Source organism: Archocentrus centrarchus, chromosome 21, assembly GCF_007364275.1.
Source record: "Archocentrus centrarchus isolate MPI-CPG fArcCen1 chromosome 21, fArcCen1, whole genome shotgun sequence".
Classification (NCBI taxonomy): Eukaryota; Metazoa; Chordata; class Actinopteri; order Cichliformes; family Cichlidae; genus Archocentrus; species Archocentrus centrarchus.
This window is the reverse complement of record NC_044366.1, coordinates 20,213,859-20,232,762: the sequence shown is the minus strand read 5'-3', so window position 1 is coordinate 20,232,762 and position 18,904 is coordinate 20,213,859. Positions and strand designations below refer to the sequence as shown.

Here is an 18,904-nt window from a genome sequence, read left to right as displayed (position 1 = left end):
CCCTTCTCCACAAGGACAGCACTGCAGCTGTACTATACTGTGGTGAGAGGCAGCCATCTGGGAGTCAGGACAGAGGTCAGCATGAGCTGGTAAAATGCAAGCCTGTAGGGCATATTAAGTCTGTCAAGCTGTACAGACTACAGCTGTGGTTGAAATGGATAATAAACACTGGTTTGCCTCATGCACCCTTAATCTTTAGTCCACATCATAAGTAAAGGCGTGAACTGATAAAGCGTTAGGAATCAAACTAATATATCAGCTGGGCTTGGGTGCCCGGGTGGCTTAGTGGTGAAGCCGGTGACCACATACATATGCTGCATTGCGGTGCGGGCAGCGCGGGTTCGAGTCCCAGCCTGTCGCCAATTTGCCCGCGTGTCTTTCACTGTATCTTTCCCCCATTTTTTGTCTCCCTTCACTGATGTTAAAAGCCGCTGTGGCCAAAAAATGCAAAAATCAGCTGGGCTTATTTGCTGTCTTTATTATGGATAACATTTTGGTATAAAGGGTGGCAGCAGGAAGGCTCAGCATAGAAATATTTAAAAGAAACTCTGTGGTCTTTAAACTATCTGTGAGCAATTAAGCATATTATAGGCTGCAGAATATATATATATATATATATATATATATATATATATCATTAGTTTAATTCATGAACATTTTCATTGACATTAATTAAATGTCACAAGGTGCAGTTTAATCACACACATTAACATGGCACTGTCAGCGGTCAAAACTCCTACCAGTCAAATCAAAATACGGATTTATTCAGCACCAACATTGTTCATACTGTTATTTTTTTTTAATCTACCAGTGTGACATTTGCTAAGAAGGTAGCTTTAAAACATCTTTCCCGCTGGCTATACACTGTTCTCATTTAAAACAAAAATAATTAGTGAACTAAACCATCACCGATGCACCGAGGACAGCAACAAACTGCGAGTAAACCAAGCCCTTGTCAAGACTGATTATCATTACTCTTTGTAGCCTATATTTAGGCATATAGCATATGTGAAGCTTGCCTTTACTCCTTATACATGCACGCGCGCACACACACACACACACACACACACACACACACACTGAACAGTCACCATTCAGGGAACAACTACAAACATCCCTCTCATTGGGGCCAGAGACAACAGAGCATTTACACATACCCCCAAATCCAGACAGAGTGACAAGTACGCGGTTTCCTGTCTGCACAAGCAACTGGGGATTGCAGCTGTGTTTTTGTGTGTGCGCGCATGTGTGTGTGTAAGAACGAAAGTCTGTAAGAAGCTGTGTCTGTAGGCACAATGCTCAGCATTAATAATTCACCAGAACAGCTTTTTAACTTTAACATCCTCTCTTACCATAGTAACTTTCTCTCACACTTCTACTACACCCGTCCTTTCATTCACTGTTCGCGCGCGTTCATTAACACCCATGTTTGCCTATCCAAGTGAGCCTCTGTGTGCGCCTTGCGATAAAAAGGTCGATCTTGTAGAAAAACAAGACACTTTGTGCTCGCTAAGTCTGCAAAACGTACGGGAACGAGAGGAAGAGTCAGTGATTTTTGTTGTATGAGAATACATTCACGAGAGTCTGGGCCAGCATCTCTGTCTGTGTGAGGAGCTCATGTGTGCCATTTCATTTTCCATGGTTCCTGAGATTCCTGAGCACATTCCACAATTGAACAATTTTTACAAATCTATTGTAGTGAGTTTCTCACTTTAATACTCCATGAAATCAGTTAGACTGAAGTGAAAACTGATTAAAATAGTCATTCCTTATGGCAAGGATAGAAACTGTATGCCTTCATAATCATGAAAGCAGCGACTTTAGATTTATTGACCTTTTCCTTAAAGAAAACAAAAGGCAAAGAATGTTAAATGTGTTCAGGCAGCACAAATTATGTTGTGATATTATTGTATTACTGTAGAAACAACATGAAAAACTGGAATCTCATTTTAGCTCCCTGTAAAATCAGCAAGCCCTGCTACACTCCTGTATGAATATTAAAGGAAAACTATACGTGGTTTGAAATGACAAACAAGTGTTCCAATTGCATTCTTAATACTTCTGTACTTCTGTAGCAATGTGTGGGGCCATAATAATATTAACACACGTCAACAATGCTTTATTTACAAATGTAAATCGATAACACACTAGCCTTTTAAGCAAGTCATCTTTTGTTTGCACATGGAAATGGAATGGAATAAAAAAATAGGCACTTAGGAAAATATTTAGCCCTGGTTTTCTGTGGAACCCCCCCGGGGGTCATGTGGTAGAAGAAAAATAATTAGATGAGGATCCACGGGAATGGATTAATAAACTGTGCACAGCACTCAGATTGGGAATTCAACATGTTTTCATTTATTATTTAATATATTTTTGTTGATAAACTTGCATGTTTGTCAATTTGTATGCAATCTGCATCCTCTTTTTTTTTTCTTCAAACTAATCTGCCAGCTTTGCACATCTCTTTGGAACTGTACATATTGCTGTACCAGACTGCAATTAATATAGGGGACATAACCTAAAAATTTGGCAACTGGCATTCACTTAAAAATAAAAATCCTTCCACAAAGAGCGAGCACTCTAGACTTAAAACCAGACAGAAGGCCTGCAATAAAAAAGAGCTAACAAAATCTGGCTGACCACAGCGTGGAATGCAGTAGGTAAGAGAAGGAGCGAGCAATAATGACTCAGACCTTTGTTCCCCAATCTTTCTTTGCTGTGATGTCAGTGTGCTAATCTGGCGGCACCCGGTCTACCCACATCCAACTCTGTACTGCTGCATCACTGCTCCCCACATTGCAGCTTCTCATCTAGAAATGCTAGAAACATATTACTCATACATTCAAAACCATACTACTCATACTGTGTTGGTGCACTAAGAGCTTTCCTCCACTTGCCTGTCTCCTGTCATCCTCATGAAACAAGCCTCTCCTCATTTCTGATTACTCTCACTCCCTTCCTCCATGTTTCACCAATCATCAATCCTCCCCTTCGTCCTGCTCCTGCAGTCTCTCTTTCTCTGGATATTCCTGTCTCTTTTCTGTGCCTCACGCTTCTCTGCATCTTTTCAAGCAGGATTTAAGCAGCTCTGTGAAACTTCAAAGTGCCCATCGCTCTGCAGGCTGTTTAGAAAGGATGACAATGACAAACCAAACCCTCCAGACCTTCGACTGATCGCTCTATTCCACCACCCTTCCACAGTAATCCTGAGCCCGTAACCCCACCCCCCACTTTTTCACCTCTGGCTGCGCTGCCTTGTGCCCATATTTGTTCAACAAGGCCTCAGATATTCTATTATTAAAACTCCTCTCCATCTCTACAAACCGCAGATGTCTTGCTTTGATACCCCTCTCTTTCTCCTACCCTAGCTCTCTCTGGCGTTCCTCTCCTGTGTCTCATCCCTCATTGCAGCTGCCAGTTGCTTCCCACACAACTTCGGTGCAAGCAGGAAGCATGCATCCCATGTCAGATGATGGAGAATGACCACAAGCAAGCTGACCTTGCTGTTGATCGGTTGGAGCATATAGCAAATGATTCCACACACACACACACACACACACACACACACACACACACACACACACACACACACACACACACACACACACACACACACACAAAGCTGCAAAGAGGATTAAGCTAAGAGGAAGGGGGGGTTAAACACTAATCCAATCATTCGTGGCCAGTGTCTTATTCTCAGCGGAAACAGCAGCAAGGCCACTCACATTCATTCATACCTACACCTCACATCATCACTCTTCTATGACACATGATAATTATACACCTTGAAAGGTGTATAATAAAAAACACTCTAGGGTGTAAGTAATATGGAGGACATTCACAGCAGTGTGAACACATGCTAATGCAGAGAACAGAGCTGTCCATCAACTCATACCCATATGTATATATAAAGATCGTACTGTATGTTAACACACACACACACACACACACCCCTCTTACAAAAGTTGAAGCAACCTAACGATGGGCTGAAGGTGAGGCTTCAACCTTGCTTTTGTAATACATCATATCACCTAAGTGCAAATGTAGATACTGTCATACTGAATGATTGAGGAGCATTTGAGAACGATAGAAACATTTTTTTATGTTTAGCACATAATTTAATCCATTAGTACATAAATTTAATTAACATTTAGGAAAGGAGGCAAAAAAACTGTCAAATCATGTAATAAATCATAATATGCGGCTCTAATAAATAATAGTAGATTTGTCTCCTTTTAAACAAATTTTATTAAGTCATCTTATTCTGAATGAGTAGGTACTATCAAAAATTCAAAGCTGGAACAACAGCCATGGGTGTTTCACATTAGAAGTTTTCATATTTCTGTGGTGTTTTTTTGTTTTGTTGTTTGGGGTTTATTTCAGAGGTTTATTTAAAGTAGTGAAAAAAGGTGATCACAGCTCCAAACATCCATCAGTCCATTTTCTTAACCGCTTATCCAATTCTGGGTCACATGGTTGCCTAGCTGTCACTGTCTGTAAGGCAGAATACACCCTGGACAGGCTGCTGATCCACTGCAGGGCCAACAAACACAGAAAGACGAGCCTTCACGCTCACATTTGCACCTACGGCCAATTTAGAATCGTCACCTCTTAACCTAACATGCATGTCTTTGGACTGTGGGAGGAAGCCGAATTACTCAGAGAGAACGCACACAGGCACAGGGAGAACATGCAAAGTCCACAGAAAGGCCCCAGCTGACCAGTAGACCCAAACCCAGAACATTTGTGCTGTGAGCCAACACTGCTAAATACTGTACCACAATGCTGCCATAGCTTCAAAGACTAAAATTAATTTAGGAACAATTTAATTTAATAATTTGAAGCACATGTAAGAATTTTTTGTTGTTGTTCTGCAGTAGAGATGGGAAACACGTATAACAACATGGTTATGATAGGTTGGCTGTGATATCAATGGCATCACAATACAGCAATTCTGTAATACTGTATTGTAAGACAATCACCTATGATATTTCACAATCACTTTGTAATCAAAGGAGCATTAAAACAGCCCCCCAAAAAGGCAAAAAGCAATTTTTGTCCCCCTTCGCTGCACTGTGGTGTCAGTGAGTGTACATGTAATTATTATTCAATTTTAATAATGTCACTTTAACTTCTCAGTTGTCTGATTAGCTTCCCCCCACTGACTGCTGTTTCCGCCCTGTGAGTTCCTGCTTTTTCTTCACAGCAAGCTGGTTAACTTCTGTTTATTTCACCTCCAATCATTTGGTAATCTCCACCACCAAGCAATCATGAAATATTGACTAATACAGTTGCAATTTTGCCATGAATATTTAATATTACAGAGATACCCAGTGCATAAACCTAAATAAGCTGCGTGTTTATTTTAGTTTAGCACACACTGCTTTGAATCTTAAACTTTGATTATAGCCCATGTTTGAGGTTTTGCCAGCGCCTAATAGTATAAATGAACAGCAATCGTTAATCTTAAAGCTTTTTAGCAAAAAAGGAAAAAAAAAACTATTGAGGAAAACAGAATAGAGAGGGCAGTCAAATTACTCAACAAAATCTGAAAACATATTAAACATACAAACATGCTACATGCTATACATAAACGCTCAAAATTATCCACCAGAGAAAGGTAGCAATAACGAGAGCAAAGGATTACACAGGGGGCAAAGAAGAAAAAGAGGAAACAAGTAAGAAAGAGCTGCCTCCAGGTTGCAGAACATTACAAAATGCACAGAGATATTTGAATACAGACTTTATTATCAGGTACACCTTGGGCTTTAATGCTTATTGCCTTCAGAACTGCCTTAATTCTTCATGGCAGAGATTCAATAAGGTGCTGGAAACATTCCTCAAAGATTTTGGTCCATATTAACATGATAGCATCACACAGTTGCTGCAGATTTGTTGGCTGCACATCCATGATTTGACTCTCCAATTCCATCAGATCCCAAAGGTGCTCAATTGGATTGAGATCTGGTGACTGTGGAGGCCATTTGAGTACAATGAACTCACTGTGATATTCATGAGATGATTTGAGCTTTGTGACCTGGAACATTATCCTGCTAGAAGCAGCCATCAGAAGATGGGTACACTGTGGTCATAAAGCGATGGACATGCTCAGCAACAATACTCAGATGGGCTGTGGCACTTGCCCCACACCATTGCACCACCAGCAGCAGCCTCAACTGTTGATACAAGGTAGGATGGATCAATGATTTCATGTTGTTGATGCCAAATTCTGACCCTACCATTCAAATGTTGCAGTAGATGTTTTCCAGTTTTCTATTGTCCAATATTGGTGAGCCCATGCAAATTGTAGCCTTGTTTCCTGTTCTTAGCTGACAGGAGTTGCACCCAGTGTGGTCTTCTGCTGCTGTAGCCCGTCTGTGTCAAGGTTCATCATATTGTGTGTTCAAAGATGCTCTTCTGCATACCTTGGTTTTAACAAGTGGATGAGTTACTTTTGCCTTCCTATCTGCTTGAAGCATTCTGGCCATCCTACTCTGGCCTCAACAAGGCATTTTCACCCAGAAAACTGCCCCAGGAGAGGAGGGAAAATTTCAAATGAGCAGCTTGAGATTTTCTCTTTTTCCAGACCATTCTCTGTAAACCCTAGAGATGCAGGAAATCGCATCAGATCAGCAGTTTCTGAAATACTCAGTCCAGCCCATCTGATACCACGCTACGTTCGAGGTTACTTAAATCCCCTTTCTGATGCGCAGATTAAACTTCAGCAGGTCCCCTTGATCACATCTATGTGCTTAAATACATTGCCTAAATGCTGCCATCCGATTGGCTACCTAGATATTTGTGTTATTGTGCAGCTGAAGAGGTGTACCTATCAAAGTGACCAGCGAGTGTATAAGCATGCCGCTGAATTATGCGCTTCCATTTGTGTTACGCATAGAAATAAAGACCAAAGAGAGATGAAGAATATTTTCCTGTCCACTCTTCGTTGCACTCATTAACCATTCTCCAAAATCACTCTGTCTTTCTCCCTCTAGGCCCCTGAAAGCATTTGACCCCGTTAACATCATTACCAGAGACATGAGGAGTGCCAAAGATACAGAGAGATTCCAAGATGAGGCAAAACAGAAGGAAAGAAGATCAATGAAGAGAGATTTTTTTTTTTTTTGGTAAGGGGGTGCATTAACAGTCAGTGACGGTATGATCACGTTACAATACAAACTCTGTCTCTTTCCAAAAACTGTCTAACAAAATAAACCTTTACATGCTTAATCATACTGTGCGCTGCAAAAGCAGGAATTGTGTTTTTGTAATGCATCTTATGTGAGAGTGCCTGTGCAAAAGATTGTGATTTAACAGACTAAAAATCTTCATGTTGCCTCTGCAGAAGAAATTTAATATTCGGCTTGTCAGGCTTTTCACAAGGCGCTATGTAATCATCCTAATGTAAATTGAGTAATAGATTGATGACAATACCAGACTCTTTCCTATAGCTTTCTCACCGTATTGGAGAGGCTCTAGACAGAATCAAATATTGCAATTCAGGCCTCATCCTCTTACACCTCTTGCCAGCCGTGTCCTTCCTGCAGTGATAATCATCATGTGTGTCAGATTGTAGAAAATGCTGCAGCAGGGCTGTTATTAACAACCCCTGACTCTTGTTTCAGCTTCAGAATCTTTAATATTGACAGCCTCATTTATTAAGTGGGATTTTTAATGACAGAAAAAGGAGGGTCTTTTCTTCTGTACTTAAGAGAAAAACTGAAGGTTTTCCCCCCTCAAGGCTCTGTCAGCTAAACAGGTGTGTGAATGCCAGGGAGAAATGGCATTTAAAAAAAAAAGAAAAAGAAAGAAAGAAAGAGCAAGTGTTGTACGTTCCATGAGAGGTCAGTTAGATAGGCCAGCTGGTCACTTTAACAGCTGACAAACATTTACAACAACTGCCCATTACACCCACACACTTCGAATCACGGCAAGAACAACAGAGTACACAATGTTCACAGGGTGAGTATAATCGCAGTTCAACTGTACATCACCATCTTGTCTTTGTATGTGTCGGGTAAAGAGACATAGGTGATGTTAGTAGTAAATGGGAAATGATTACAAGATTTGAAAAAAAAAAGAAGAAAAAAAAACAGTTACACGCACAGGAACAAATTCACTGAGGGGAGGAGGTGTTAAACTGAAGCAAACAAAGCCAGAGGGCAAGAAGAGGATCAGACAAAGACTTCACAGGCGAATATCGTTTAGTCTTGTTTAGTTCTGGCCTTAGCATTTTTTTTTTTTTTTTTTTAAACACAACCGAGACAGAGCCAATTTTCAGAGAAGTTGTTTGACATTCTGTGAAATTACAATGTGTGTCTGTGTGTGGATGAACACTTATTTGCTTTCCTGCCCTTTTAGGAGACCTGAAGTAAATGTGGTAAGCATAAGTTTGCAGGCAGCAGCCGGTCAGCTTAGTCTGACCGTCCAGCTGCAACAACATCAACCAGCAAGTAATTTTAAAGCTCACAAATAAGCAATGTACATCCCTCAGATCAGAATGTCAGAAAACAAGATCAAGCTGCAGTTTTCCAGAAAGTTGTGTTACAGCAAACACTAGCTTTCTTAAATATTTGGCAGTTAACCTCACAGTGATTTCCACACCTGACATTATTATTGTTACATTTAGTTTAAAGATAGATTTGTTACCAATGAACTATGTGAGGGTTGCCTACTTTTTAAGTCTACAAACTCTTCATTGCTAAGACGACCAGCTGCTTTATCAGTCTAGTCTTCAGAATCAAAGACAACATTAGATTTTTATACAGTTAACTCAAGTCTTACTCCATTCAAATGAATCAAGTCATATTCTCCATTTCTGTGACCCAAATCCAAATCTCAAATTTCAGTCTGAACTAGGACTCCTGCTTTGAATCACACCTGGGTCATGCTGTTCTCGGTTCTCACTATGCTAACTAGTTCTAATTTATGGGCCTCCTGGGCTGTAACGGTCATGACCCCACCTGTCCTGTTGCTCGTAACAGCTGGTGAGACCAGGATGGAAGCAGTTGGGGGGGGGGTTTCAAGGCTAATTCCTACTTCTGCATCAATATGTTACTGAATACTCCAAGTGCGAGTGGCCACCACACTATAAATGTAACCAAGCATTAGGGATATGCCTGCTTAGCTGAAATGTAATTTTTCAGTGTGTGGGCTGATTCATATTTTCTCCTCTCCATTTCCGGTGCTGGCAGTATTCATCAGTAGTGTCAACAGCTCAGAGCAGATCATAATCTATCCTTCTTTGCAGAACAGCTGCCTCTTCATCCTCCCTCCTACACCCTCAGCTGCTTCGCCTTCTTGTTGGACCACGTCGGAAAAAAGCTTTTAAGTTTTATTGTTTCATGCAGAGAGATCATACAAAATGGATAATCAGCATATGGTCACTCCTGCGACATACGCAGCTAGAGCAGTACCTTGACACATAAATTTAATTAAAACCTTAAACGTGTGTGCGAAGGCCAACGGTGCATAGTGATTAAAACAGAGAGAGACCATCAGAAATTGAGGCTGCTATTAATGCACCCGCTTCCACTCTCCATCCAAGGCTACAATAAAATATTGAAAGGAATCCATTATGCGTTTCCTTAATTTCTGTCATATACCTTTACAATTGTGGCTGCTCACATTAAGACTCTCCCTGCCAGAGTATTGTTTTAAAAGTACCAGTGAACTGCTAAACAGTCTCTTTGTACCATGATTTTAGTTTACATGTCACAAAAGAAAGAGCTGAAAATTTGACTGTTAATACTATAGCATGATCTAAAAACACTGTAATGTTTCATCATTGAAGGAGACAGAATTTAATATGGCCAAAGTATCAATTACTGACACCAGCATATGCATAAGTGATCCCTGTGAGCCAAAAGCCCAGTGATCAGACCACTCTAAAAGCTCAGTTTGCCTCATTTGTTTTTACTCTTGGCTCTGTATGATGTCACAGAGAGTGATATTCTTAACTTGGTCACCTCAAGCACTGGCAGAAGCCCCACTGACATGCTGTTCAAATCTTTTGTTTATGAGGGGAAGCCAATCAGAAGATGGTTAACTTAAAGGGAGGGTGAAAGTAAATAAAAAGACTTATTTTAAGCAGTGGATGTACTGAGGGGCTGCAGCAAGACCCAGAATGGGATACATATAAATGTTTTATTCTAACTCTAGTAAAGTAGCTTCACATGATTCATGAGTCCAATAATAAAAATATGTAGCTAGAAATTACATTAATATAAGAGGCTCATTTCAACTGTTTGAAATTATCTCCTGGAAATGTGTAACTCCTGAATTATGGAGTTTGAATTACTCAAAGTGTGGTAAACATCTACAGTGTAGCAGATGGCTACAGTCAGAGTATATTGATGAACAGGACTTGAAGCAGGACTGGCTCTGCCACATGGAAGTGTCTAAATTAATAACTGAAAATGACAAGTTTTCCATAGCAAATATAGCCATAATTCCAACTACTGTTTATCACTGTGAGGAAGACAAAAGGTGTCTGGACAGGGAACTGAGGAAGTCTGTCTGGTCCATTTATAGCTACACATACATACACACCTCCAGTACACTAAGTGCCTCCATCTACACCCCACCCAAAATGCATTAACTCTATGTGGACACCTGCTACCACACTAACCTCCTCTTCCCCAACCCCCCAGTCATAACCAACCTGATTCCCTCCTCCCAAACACACACACATACACATCCCCCACCCTGTCTGAATGACAAAGCATTGTGGTCTCAAACCTACAGCCAAACAAAGCTTTATACCCACAGATAAGACTAAAAGGAAAAATAATAATAAAATAAAGCTGTACACAATATATTCTATCGTGACTAACCGTTATAGAAAGTCAAATGTTTGCGTTAATTGTTGTAACAGAAAATGGAGCTATTAAAAACACTCAGCTATCTCTGGTCATTATCCATCTTGTACTTGTGTACAATTATGCCTGACAGCTGTGTCTACTTTATGTACATTGGTTAGTTTTTGTATGACTGGCAACTTGCTATCAGTTCCCACGTTTGTGCATTAAGCTGCAGATTGGAAAGAAAACTAATTAACTATTAATTACTCTACTTCAAACAGACTTTTTTCTGCCATTGTCAGTCATTTTGCCTCTCAGGCAATGAAAGACATGCGCTTGTAAATTCATGCATTTATGCATAAGCAATTAGACACACAAACACACACACACATGCGCCTCTTTGGTTTTATGTGTAAAAGCAAGTGCAGTAACAGCACAGAGCGGCAAAGTGAGTCAAGCGCTCTTCATTATTACGCAAGAGGAATCTTGAAGGCAAAGAAACGCTCACACAGACATTTATCTATGTGCACGTGCATCTCTGAATGTGCGCACAGACATGAGTGTGTGTCAGACGATGAGGACTGGGGGTGTGCATGGGGAGCGGTCGCCATAGTAACAGCGCCTGGTGTGCATCCCACCCGCGTGGGATCTGCTCGGGTGGAGGATCAAGCAGGGAGCAGGGGAGTGTAGCAGCATGGAAGGACAGCAACTCAGAGCAATGTGGGTGCTTTTGTGTGTGTGTGTGTGTGTGTGTGTATGTGTGTGTGTGGAGGAGTGAAGTGGAATCCTCTTGTTAACCAGTCATCATGACTCCTAGCACAGAATCGCAAGACGGGAGGAGTTGACAAAACCCCCAGAGTGAAGAGGGGGGTTCATTGGTCTTTTAACTCAGCGAGGATAGGGCAGTAAACAGGCCCAAGTAAATGTGATTGTTAAACATAGTACCTTCCCCAGAAACTCCAAAGATAAATATCTGGTTTAGATCAGACTTGAGGGCAGTTTCTAATTAGCGCTCTTTGAAGAAGAGGTGGGCTGGGCACAGTTTTGTTTAGAATAGAGTGGGGGAGGGAGGTCAGGGGCTATTCAATGGAGGAGGAGGAAGAGGGGGAGGTAGCTAGAGTACCTTTTAAGTGTGTGAATGAGGAGCAGCAGAGATGCATGCATGCAAATCATCCCAGAAAGAAAAAAAACAAAAAAAAAAAAACACTTAAACAGTTTAGAGACTGATGGCTAAAAGGGTTGTTGCTGGGATGTTATCACAAAACACGAGATTGGATCTGAGGTGTGAAGAAATGAGCAGGTCTGGCTATGAGAATGTGGGAGAGACTTCTGATGTGGGGAAAGGCCTGACAGTTTACCGGAGATACCGCAGCAGAGTTAAGATCAGACACAAAGCAGACGCTGCCTCTGCTGTGTCTCCAGCTCCAGCCACACTTCCTCATTCACTGTGGCAGGCAGGACGTCTCCCACAAGAACTTTGGTTCTCTTCAGTCACTTATCTCCCCATGTGGACCGGAGAGACAACTCAGATGTGGGTCATGGGAGGGGGAGGAGGGGGCTTTACATATAGTGAGCTTTTGTTTTATATGTATTGTGAGGAAGTGCTAAAGTTTAGTCAGCTTCCTGATGACTTCTACATGTTCCATTAAAGGAAAAGTTACTTTAATTGCAACTTTCCACCACTGAGATGCTGCAGAGAGAGGAGGAAGAATGTTAACAGACAACAGTGATCTTGTACTAAAACTTGCGGCAGCAATTAGGTATGAGAGTCTGTAGCAGACTGTGGAGTCTCTATTACAGGACAATTACTTGCCTCGAGGACACACACATACACCAGCCAGTATTTAACTTTTCTTTTTAGGTATACACATGACACAGGAAGTTCCACAAACACAAAAGATTTTCCATACTGACACAATCAGAAACACATCTCATGTAGTTCTATTGATCCATGACTAATGAGACATCTCAGTCATGAGGCTGACCAACAAATGGCTTGTGTTTTCGTTATACATCCCAACTTTAATGAATATTTACTGGGAACTTATCAGACAGTTGGTGGATGATAGCCAAGCTGTCAGTCTTGTTTCTGCTTTGGTTGTTTGTCCCCCCCCCAGTCAAGTCAACAATGTTATGATATGAAAAAACAATAGCACAAAAGGCATCCTGTCATGGGTATACACAAAGAGATGGGTCTGGTGTTTATGATGCAAACAAGCGTGTGTGCAACTACAGAATGCAGCAGGCACAGAAAACAACAAGGGAAGCAAACAGCGCTGAAATCAGACAGCTGCACAAGCTTGTATTCCCCCTAACAGAGAGAAATAGGTCCTCTGACTCTGGTGACAATAGCAGGAAAAAAAAATAATGAGGAACAAATCTTGGGACTCCACTGAAATTCCCATACCATAAGCATAGATCAGCTATACAAACAGCTAGCCGGTGAGTTATTGCATTCTGCCTCAGTGTCTAGACAACACACTTTCTCCTGTGTCAGCTGAGGCTTAAACACACATGAAACGCACCCCCCCCATGCTGTAACAGCTGACTCAAGGTGCTCAGCAAGAGGACGTACTGGCTTGACCACACGCAAACTGCAATGTGTGCAATTTTCGGGTGGGAGCTTTCAGCTGTTATTCTTATTTGGGACAGAGGAGAGGCGGGGTGGGCATCAGGGAGTGCCACGGCAAACTTTGAATTCCAACAAAGTTTGAAATGCCCGAGTCGGTATCAGTCACATTACTGTGGCCCTTATAATGCGAAATAACTGACATGTGTGTAGGGTTGGGTCATAATTCAGATTATATGTAATTCATTCATGATTAATGAGACAGGATTTGCAAATATGTGTAATTAAAATATAGTTATATGGTAAAGAATTACTTTCAAATATGTCAGTTTTTCATGGTAAGCGATAATATTAGTGGATGAACGAGTATCTGGCAAATGGTTTGTATGTAACAAAATAATTTCTGCAAGAATACTTTAATTTAAACAAAAAAAAAAAAAAAAAAGAATATCCAAATGTTTTTTTTCTTTTTGCCCTGAAAGACCTTCAGAAAACCTGGAGAACTATTACTCTAGACCACCTTAAAAATTTAAAAGCAAGTCTGGCTGCTTGGCAGCAAAATATAGAGAAATGAATGGTGGCTCAAGACTTTGGCACAGTACTGTTTCTGTTGTTGAAACCCTCTTTTTGCAAAAGGCAGCCAATCAGAATAAAGTTGGCTTAAAGGGAGGGTCACTTTGAAGACAGTGGAGATAAAATGACTTATTCCACAGCGGACGAACTGAAGGCCTGCATCAAGGCCAAGCGTACAATAAATAAAGATGATTTTGAACTGTGAATAATTCAAAGCTCCTCTTGTATTCTGGAAAAGAACATAATGGGTCCCCTTTAAACCTGTATCATAATATCACTCATAGCAGTTATGCGCAATTGTCTTGATGAGTCAATTTCATATGCAAGATTTCTAATTTCTTTCTCTGTTAATTATACAGTTTGCTCACATTAAGAAATGCAAACATTGTAATGAGCTTGTCTCAAATGAAAAATGAGATCAAAGTATAACTACTTTCAAGCATTTGCGACAATTGTCACGGCGCCATATGGACAATCAAATCTACACTTGAAAGGCTTTCAGTACTGCCCTTCTATTACTGTAAAACAGCTCTGAGAAAAAAAAAGAATATATATTATACACATCAGACACGCCTAAACTGAAAATGAGCTTATAAGTACCTTTGTGTTCTGTGATTGGGCCACTTATAGAGGGCCAGCTTTATAAAGAGTCAGCTGATAAGCACAAAGTTTCATGGTGTTACAACAAGTACTTAAAACTTTTTTCTTTTCAATCAATAGCACTGTAATGAGCCCGGATAACAGGCTATGGTTTCAGTTTCTCTAATGACTTGAAACGAGTGATCAAAAGTAGCATCAAAATTCTCCCAAGAAAAAGAGAGATGGCTCAAAGAAAAAAAAAAAAAAAAAAAGGAAAACAGCCGCCACACACTAACATCATACCATCAGTTTTGAAAGTTTTACTTTCTCGAGTAAAACTTTATATTTCTGCTGACCTTTTTCCCAAAGGATTGAATTTATTTTCCCTACGATCCTAATAGTGAAGGGAAGTGAGTGTTGAGTGAAGCTCCATTATTATTGTGCAGTAAGGAAGTTTTACTGTAGTCAGACCTGAAAAATTACTTCACAGTGTTTAAAAATGAATGCAGACAAGACATGTTTAGCATGCCGATGTCTTTTGGGGAAAAAAAAAAAAGGAAGAAAAAGATGGAAAAATACCAAAGTTATAAAACGGTGACGCTACAGCAGGGTTATGTGTTTCACGGTTTGTAGCAAGCTACGTTCAGCTGCTCCCTTACAAGGGCGCAGCATGTAGATTCGAATTATGCATACATACATACATGCATGCTAGGCCAATGTATAAACCACTACACCATAGAGCCACTTATTCATAGTTTGTTGCAATGAGCTACAACAGAAATCATTGGTATGGACCTTGTATTGCCTGATATGCTGAAAATTAAGACCTAATTCTATGTTATGTAGCTATATTATAAATACTACACATTAAAAAAAAGAAGAATGTTTCACTCCCATCCCTGTAACCAACCTTCTAATGCAGGCTTGTGTAAATTTATAAATACCATGTTTACACATCATGTGAACATGATAAAAATAGATCTTGTTATGCAAGATGGAAGAGATAGTCTGTAAATATATATAGATATAAAATGTGAGACATACGTAGGCTTCAGGAGTTTGCTCTGAACAGTCTGAAGCTGCTCTTAGACAAGCTGATAAACAGGACCAAGGGCAGCTCGTCAGAACCTGGGCATCCATTGGCCGCTCTTCTGTCATCCTACCAAATGGAAACCACTGATGCATTTCACAGTTAAACTAGCCGGCCTCACACATATTACACTTTCAATGTAGTTACATAAACTGGGACATCTTGCATACCAAGTTGGCTACACATTTCATAGTCATACAAACAGTATACATACTCACACAAACAGAAGAACGCCCGCACAAAGCACACACTCTTACCCCACACCAAAAGCATGACATCTTTCTCACTCTCTGTAGGAGAGAAGGAAGACATTCTGTTTGTAAAGCTAATAAATATTCGTTCCTTCAGGCGACTCCTTTTATAAGCTTTATATCATATACCCTGGTGCCACAAATAAACACACACACACACACACACACACACACACACCTGGTTGCAAACTCAGCAGCATAACTAAGTTCAATATAAGATTTGCCTGCCAAAAAAAAAAAAAAATTGTTTAAGTGGCACCTCTGTCTTTAATAATGACTGATACGGCCTCCATCTATCACAGCTGTCACCCACCTTTATTATGTTCCTCTACAACACACACACACACACACACACACACACACACACACACACACACACACACACACACACACACACACACAAAAACTAAGTGCAAACATGTGCTTGCTGACACGCTGCGGATGAATCATACAGCTGATCACACACCGACAGACAAGTACCTTTAACCTACCGCAGCTGCTTGTGTATGCAACTAGATGACAGATAAACAAATATGAAAGTTTTTGGCAGGGCAGACTCTAGTGATGCATTATTAATACAGCAATACCAGTATTACCACCTTAATGATTTTTATCCTCCAAGTAGACTTAAAGGCTGTTTTCAATATCCGTTGCCGTAAAGTTATGGTACCGGTGGCTCTCAAAGTGCAGGGCAGGCATATAATTTGAAACAATGATGAACAAAGACAATTCATGTAAGAAAAAGAGTCGATGATGCCGCCATGCTGACTTGAATTACTAGCTCTATTTTGGATTAATTGAACTTTACTTGTCAGTTGGCCGCTACCCCAATATTTTTTTTGTCTTCTCCTGGGGGATTGATTTATAATGTCAGCTAACAGTGAAAAATACCAATCACAAGTTACCGAAAGACTAATGACATGCCTTCTTTTGTTTGAATAGCAGTCTAATCCCACAGACATTGTTTACAGAACAATCAGAACAGTCTGAAAAGACTCACATTTAAAGAGCCAGAGCAGAGAATTTGCACTTTTGTTAACAAATTGCTTCCAGCTGATTTACTGAGTCTATGATTTTACAGTTCTGGAGATTTCTCTGTTGCCAATTGTCAGGTTAACATTACTGATAATGTTGGCAATAACAGCATTAGTATCAGTGTTATTTCAGCCCACGATCCACACAGTCATTGCATTTAACACAGTCTCCTTCCCTGCACCCAAAAGGTTCTTCACCACCTCAAAGAGCTTCCAAATTGATTCATGATTATGTAAAATGGAAACCCCGCTTATCCTGCTTTACCACAGATCTGATCTGATCTGTACTGTGACCACGTGAAGGCCAGTACATCTCGCATTTGCACTGGGAAAACCTGTGCAGAGCGCTCATCCCAGTGAAAGTGACTCACTACGTGCTGAAAGGGGATGAGAAGCAAGGCACAAGCTGGTAATCCTCTTGGCCAAGTGGGGGCCTCCAGCAGGCCGACTTCCACTCCCGCCCCCCCCACCTCTGTCCCCCAGCAGCGCTGACAGGCCACCCAGTCCAGGAACAGAAAAGCCATCTGGTGTTTGTTTGGGACAGTTCACAGGCAGGATGAAATGTATACTTGTGTGTCAGCAATGATGCCTGCATGAATGTTTGTATTACTGCGTGTGAGTGTGTGAGATAGTGTGTAATCAATGTGCCTAAACTTGCATTTGCCTCTGCGGCCTCATAAATTACAGATAAGTGACAAATGTGTTGATGATGATGACTTACTGTACAGCAAAGCAGGTACTCAATAACACATTTACACGATGTATGTGTGAGATCCAGGTGTGTCTATAATGTGTGCGTCTATACAGGATGTATTGATACGAATGCGTGTGGCTTAATTGTGAACAACAGCTTGTTGCCTATATGATCAATCCCTTTAACACAGGAGATCAGACTGTATAGGCTTAGTCTGTAACTAAAGACCAAATATCACATTAACCTAGTTCACCACACACACACACACACACACACACACACACACACACACACACACACACACACACACACAGCTGTTCACGGGAATCTGTTATTATTGCAGTGATTTAACCGATGTAGTCCACTTCCACCTGACTCAGAATGACTAGTAGCCCAGTTCCTCTGCCTGCTAAGCCGTTTGACTCACATGTCTCATACAGGTGTGCCGTGACGCTGATTTTACCTCGGAAATCTGCGCACGGAGGAAAAATTCAGAAAACAAACGAGACCTGAAAGCTTTTTTTTTTTTTTTTCTTCAGATGACTTACCAAGCAGCGCACAGACTAGAAGGAGCGCACCGGTTGCCATTGTGTGTTGCTCCGCTGATACACTTTCAATATCCCCCCTTTAGATGAGGAGCCGGTGCAGTCTGGCAGTGTGGTCAGCTGCTGGTCCTGAATCAGAAAATAAGGAGGTCTGCAAAACCCTAGAGACAAAAAAAAAAAAAAAAAAAAAAAAAAAAAAAAGCTGCCCGAGGTTGCCTTGAGAGTCAAATCCACAGCCGGTGAGTCCGGCGGCTTTCCAAATGTGCGACCCACCTCTCCAATGTCCTCCTGTTTAAAAACCCTCGGGTGTCGTTTCCTCTCGCCTTCACCCTCACCTATCTGTTTTATCGCTGACGACGAAGTGTGCGTATGCCAGCCGCCTAGGCGACCCAACCCACTCACTCCCAGCACCGGTTCACTACGCATCCGAGACTGCGGAGGCGATTCACACTCGCAGCCTCCTCAGTAAAAACCAAAAGTCCAGCGTGACTTCTGCGTATCTGGATAACCGACCGAAGACAGGGGACCTGGAAGTGCTGGCGGTTTGGAGTCAGACTGCAATAAGTCCTGGATAATTTTCTTCTCCTTCACAGATGTGAGCGCAAGATCACGAGCGAGCAGCCCAGGCAGGCTCTGGCTTTTTCTTTTTTTTTTCCACGGTAAAATCCCGTAGACCTGTATTCAATCTCTCCACTATCGCTCCGCAGAAAACCCAATGGGCGGGCGCTCCAGATGAAGCAGACAAGGCTTTGTGCTCCGACAACACA

The 18,904-nt window shown here is 41.2% G+C and overlaps 1 protein-coding gene across 1 annotated transcript in view; it reads right to left on the bottom strand.

The window, feature by feature from the left end:
* igsf3 (immunoglobulin superfamily, member 3) overlaps positions 1 to 18,656 on the bottom strand; it is an 86,078-nt gene extending 67,422 nt beyond the window's left edge. The window contains exons 1-2 of the mRNA XM_030758683.1: positions 18,411 to 18,656; positions 18,141 to 18,298 (exon numbers count right to left, since the gene is read on the bottom strand). Of these exons, the coding sequence (XP_030614543.1) occupies positions 18,141 to 18,180 (40 nt within the window). The 5' untranslated portion in view covers positions 18,181 to 18,298; positions 18,411 to 18,656. The remainder of the gene's footprint in view (positions 1 to 18,140; positions 18,299 to 18,410) is intronic.
* Positions 18,657 to 18,904: the final 248 nt, after the last annotated feature.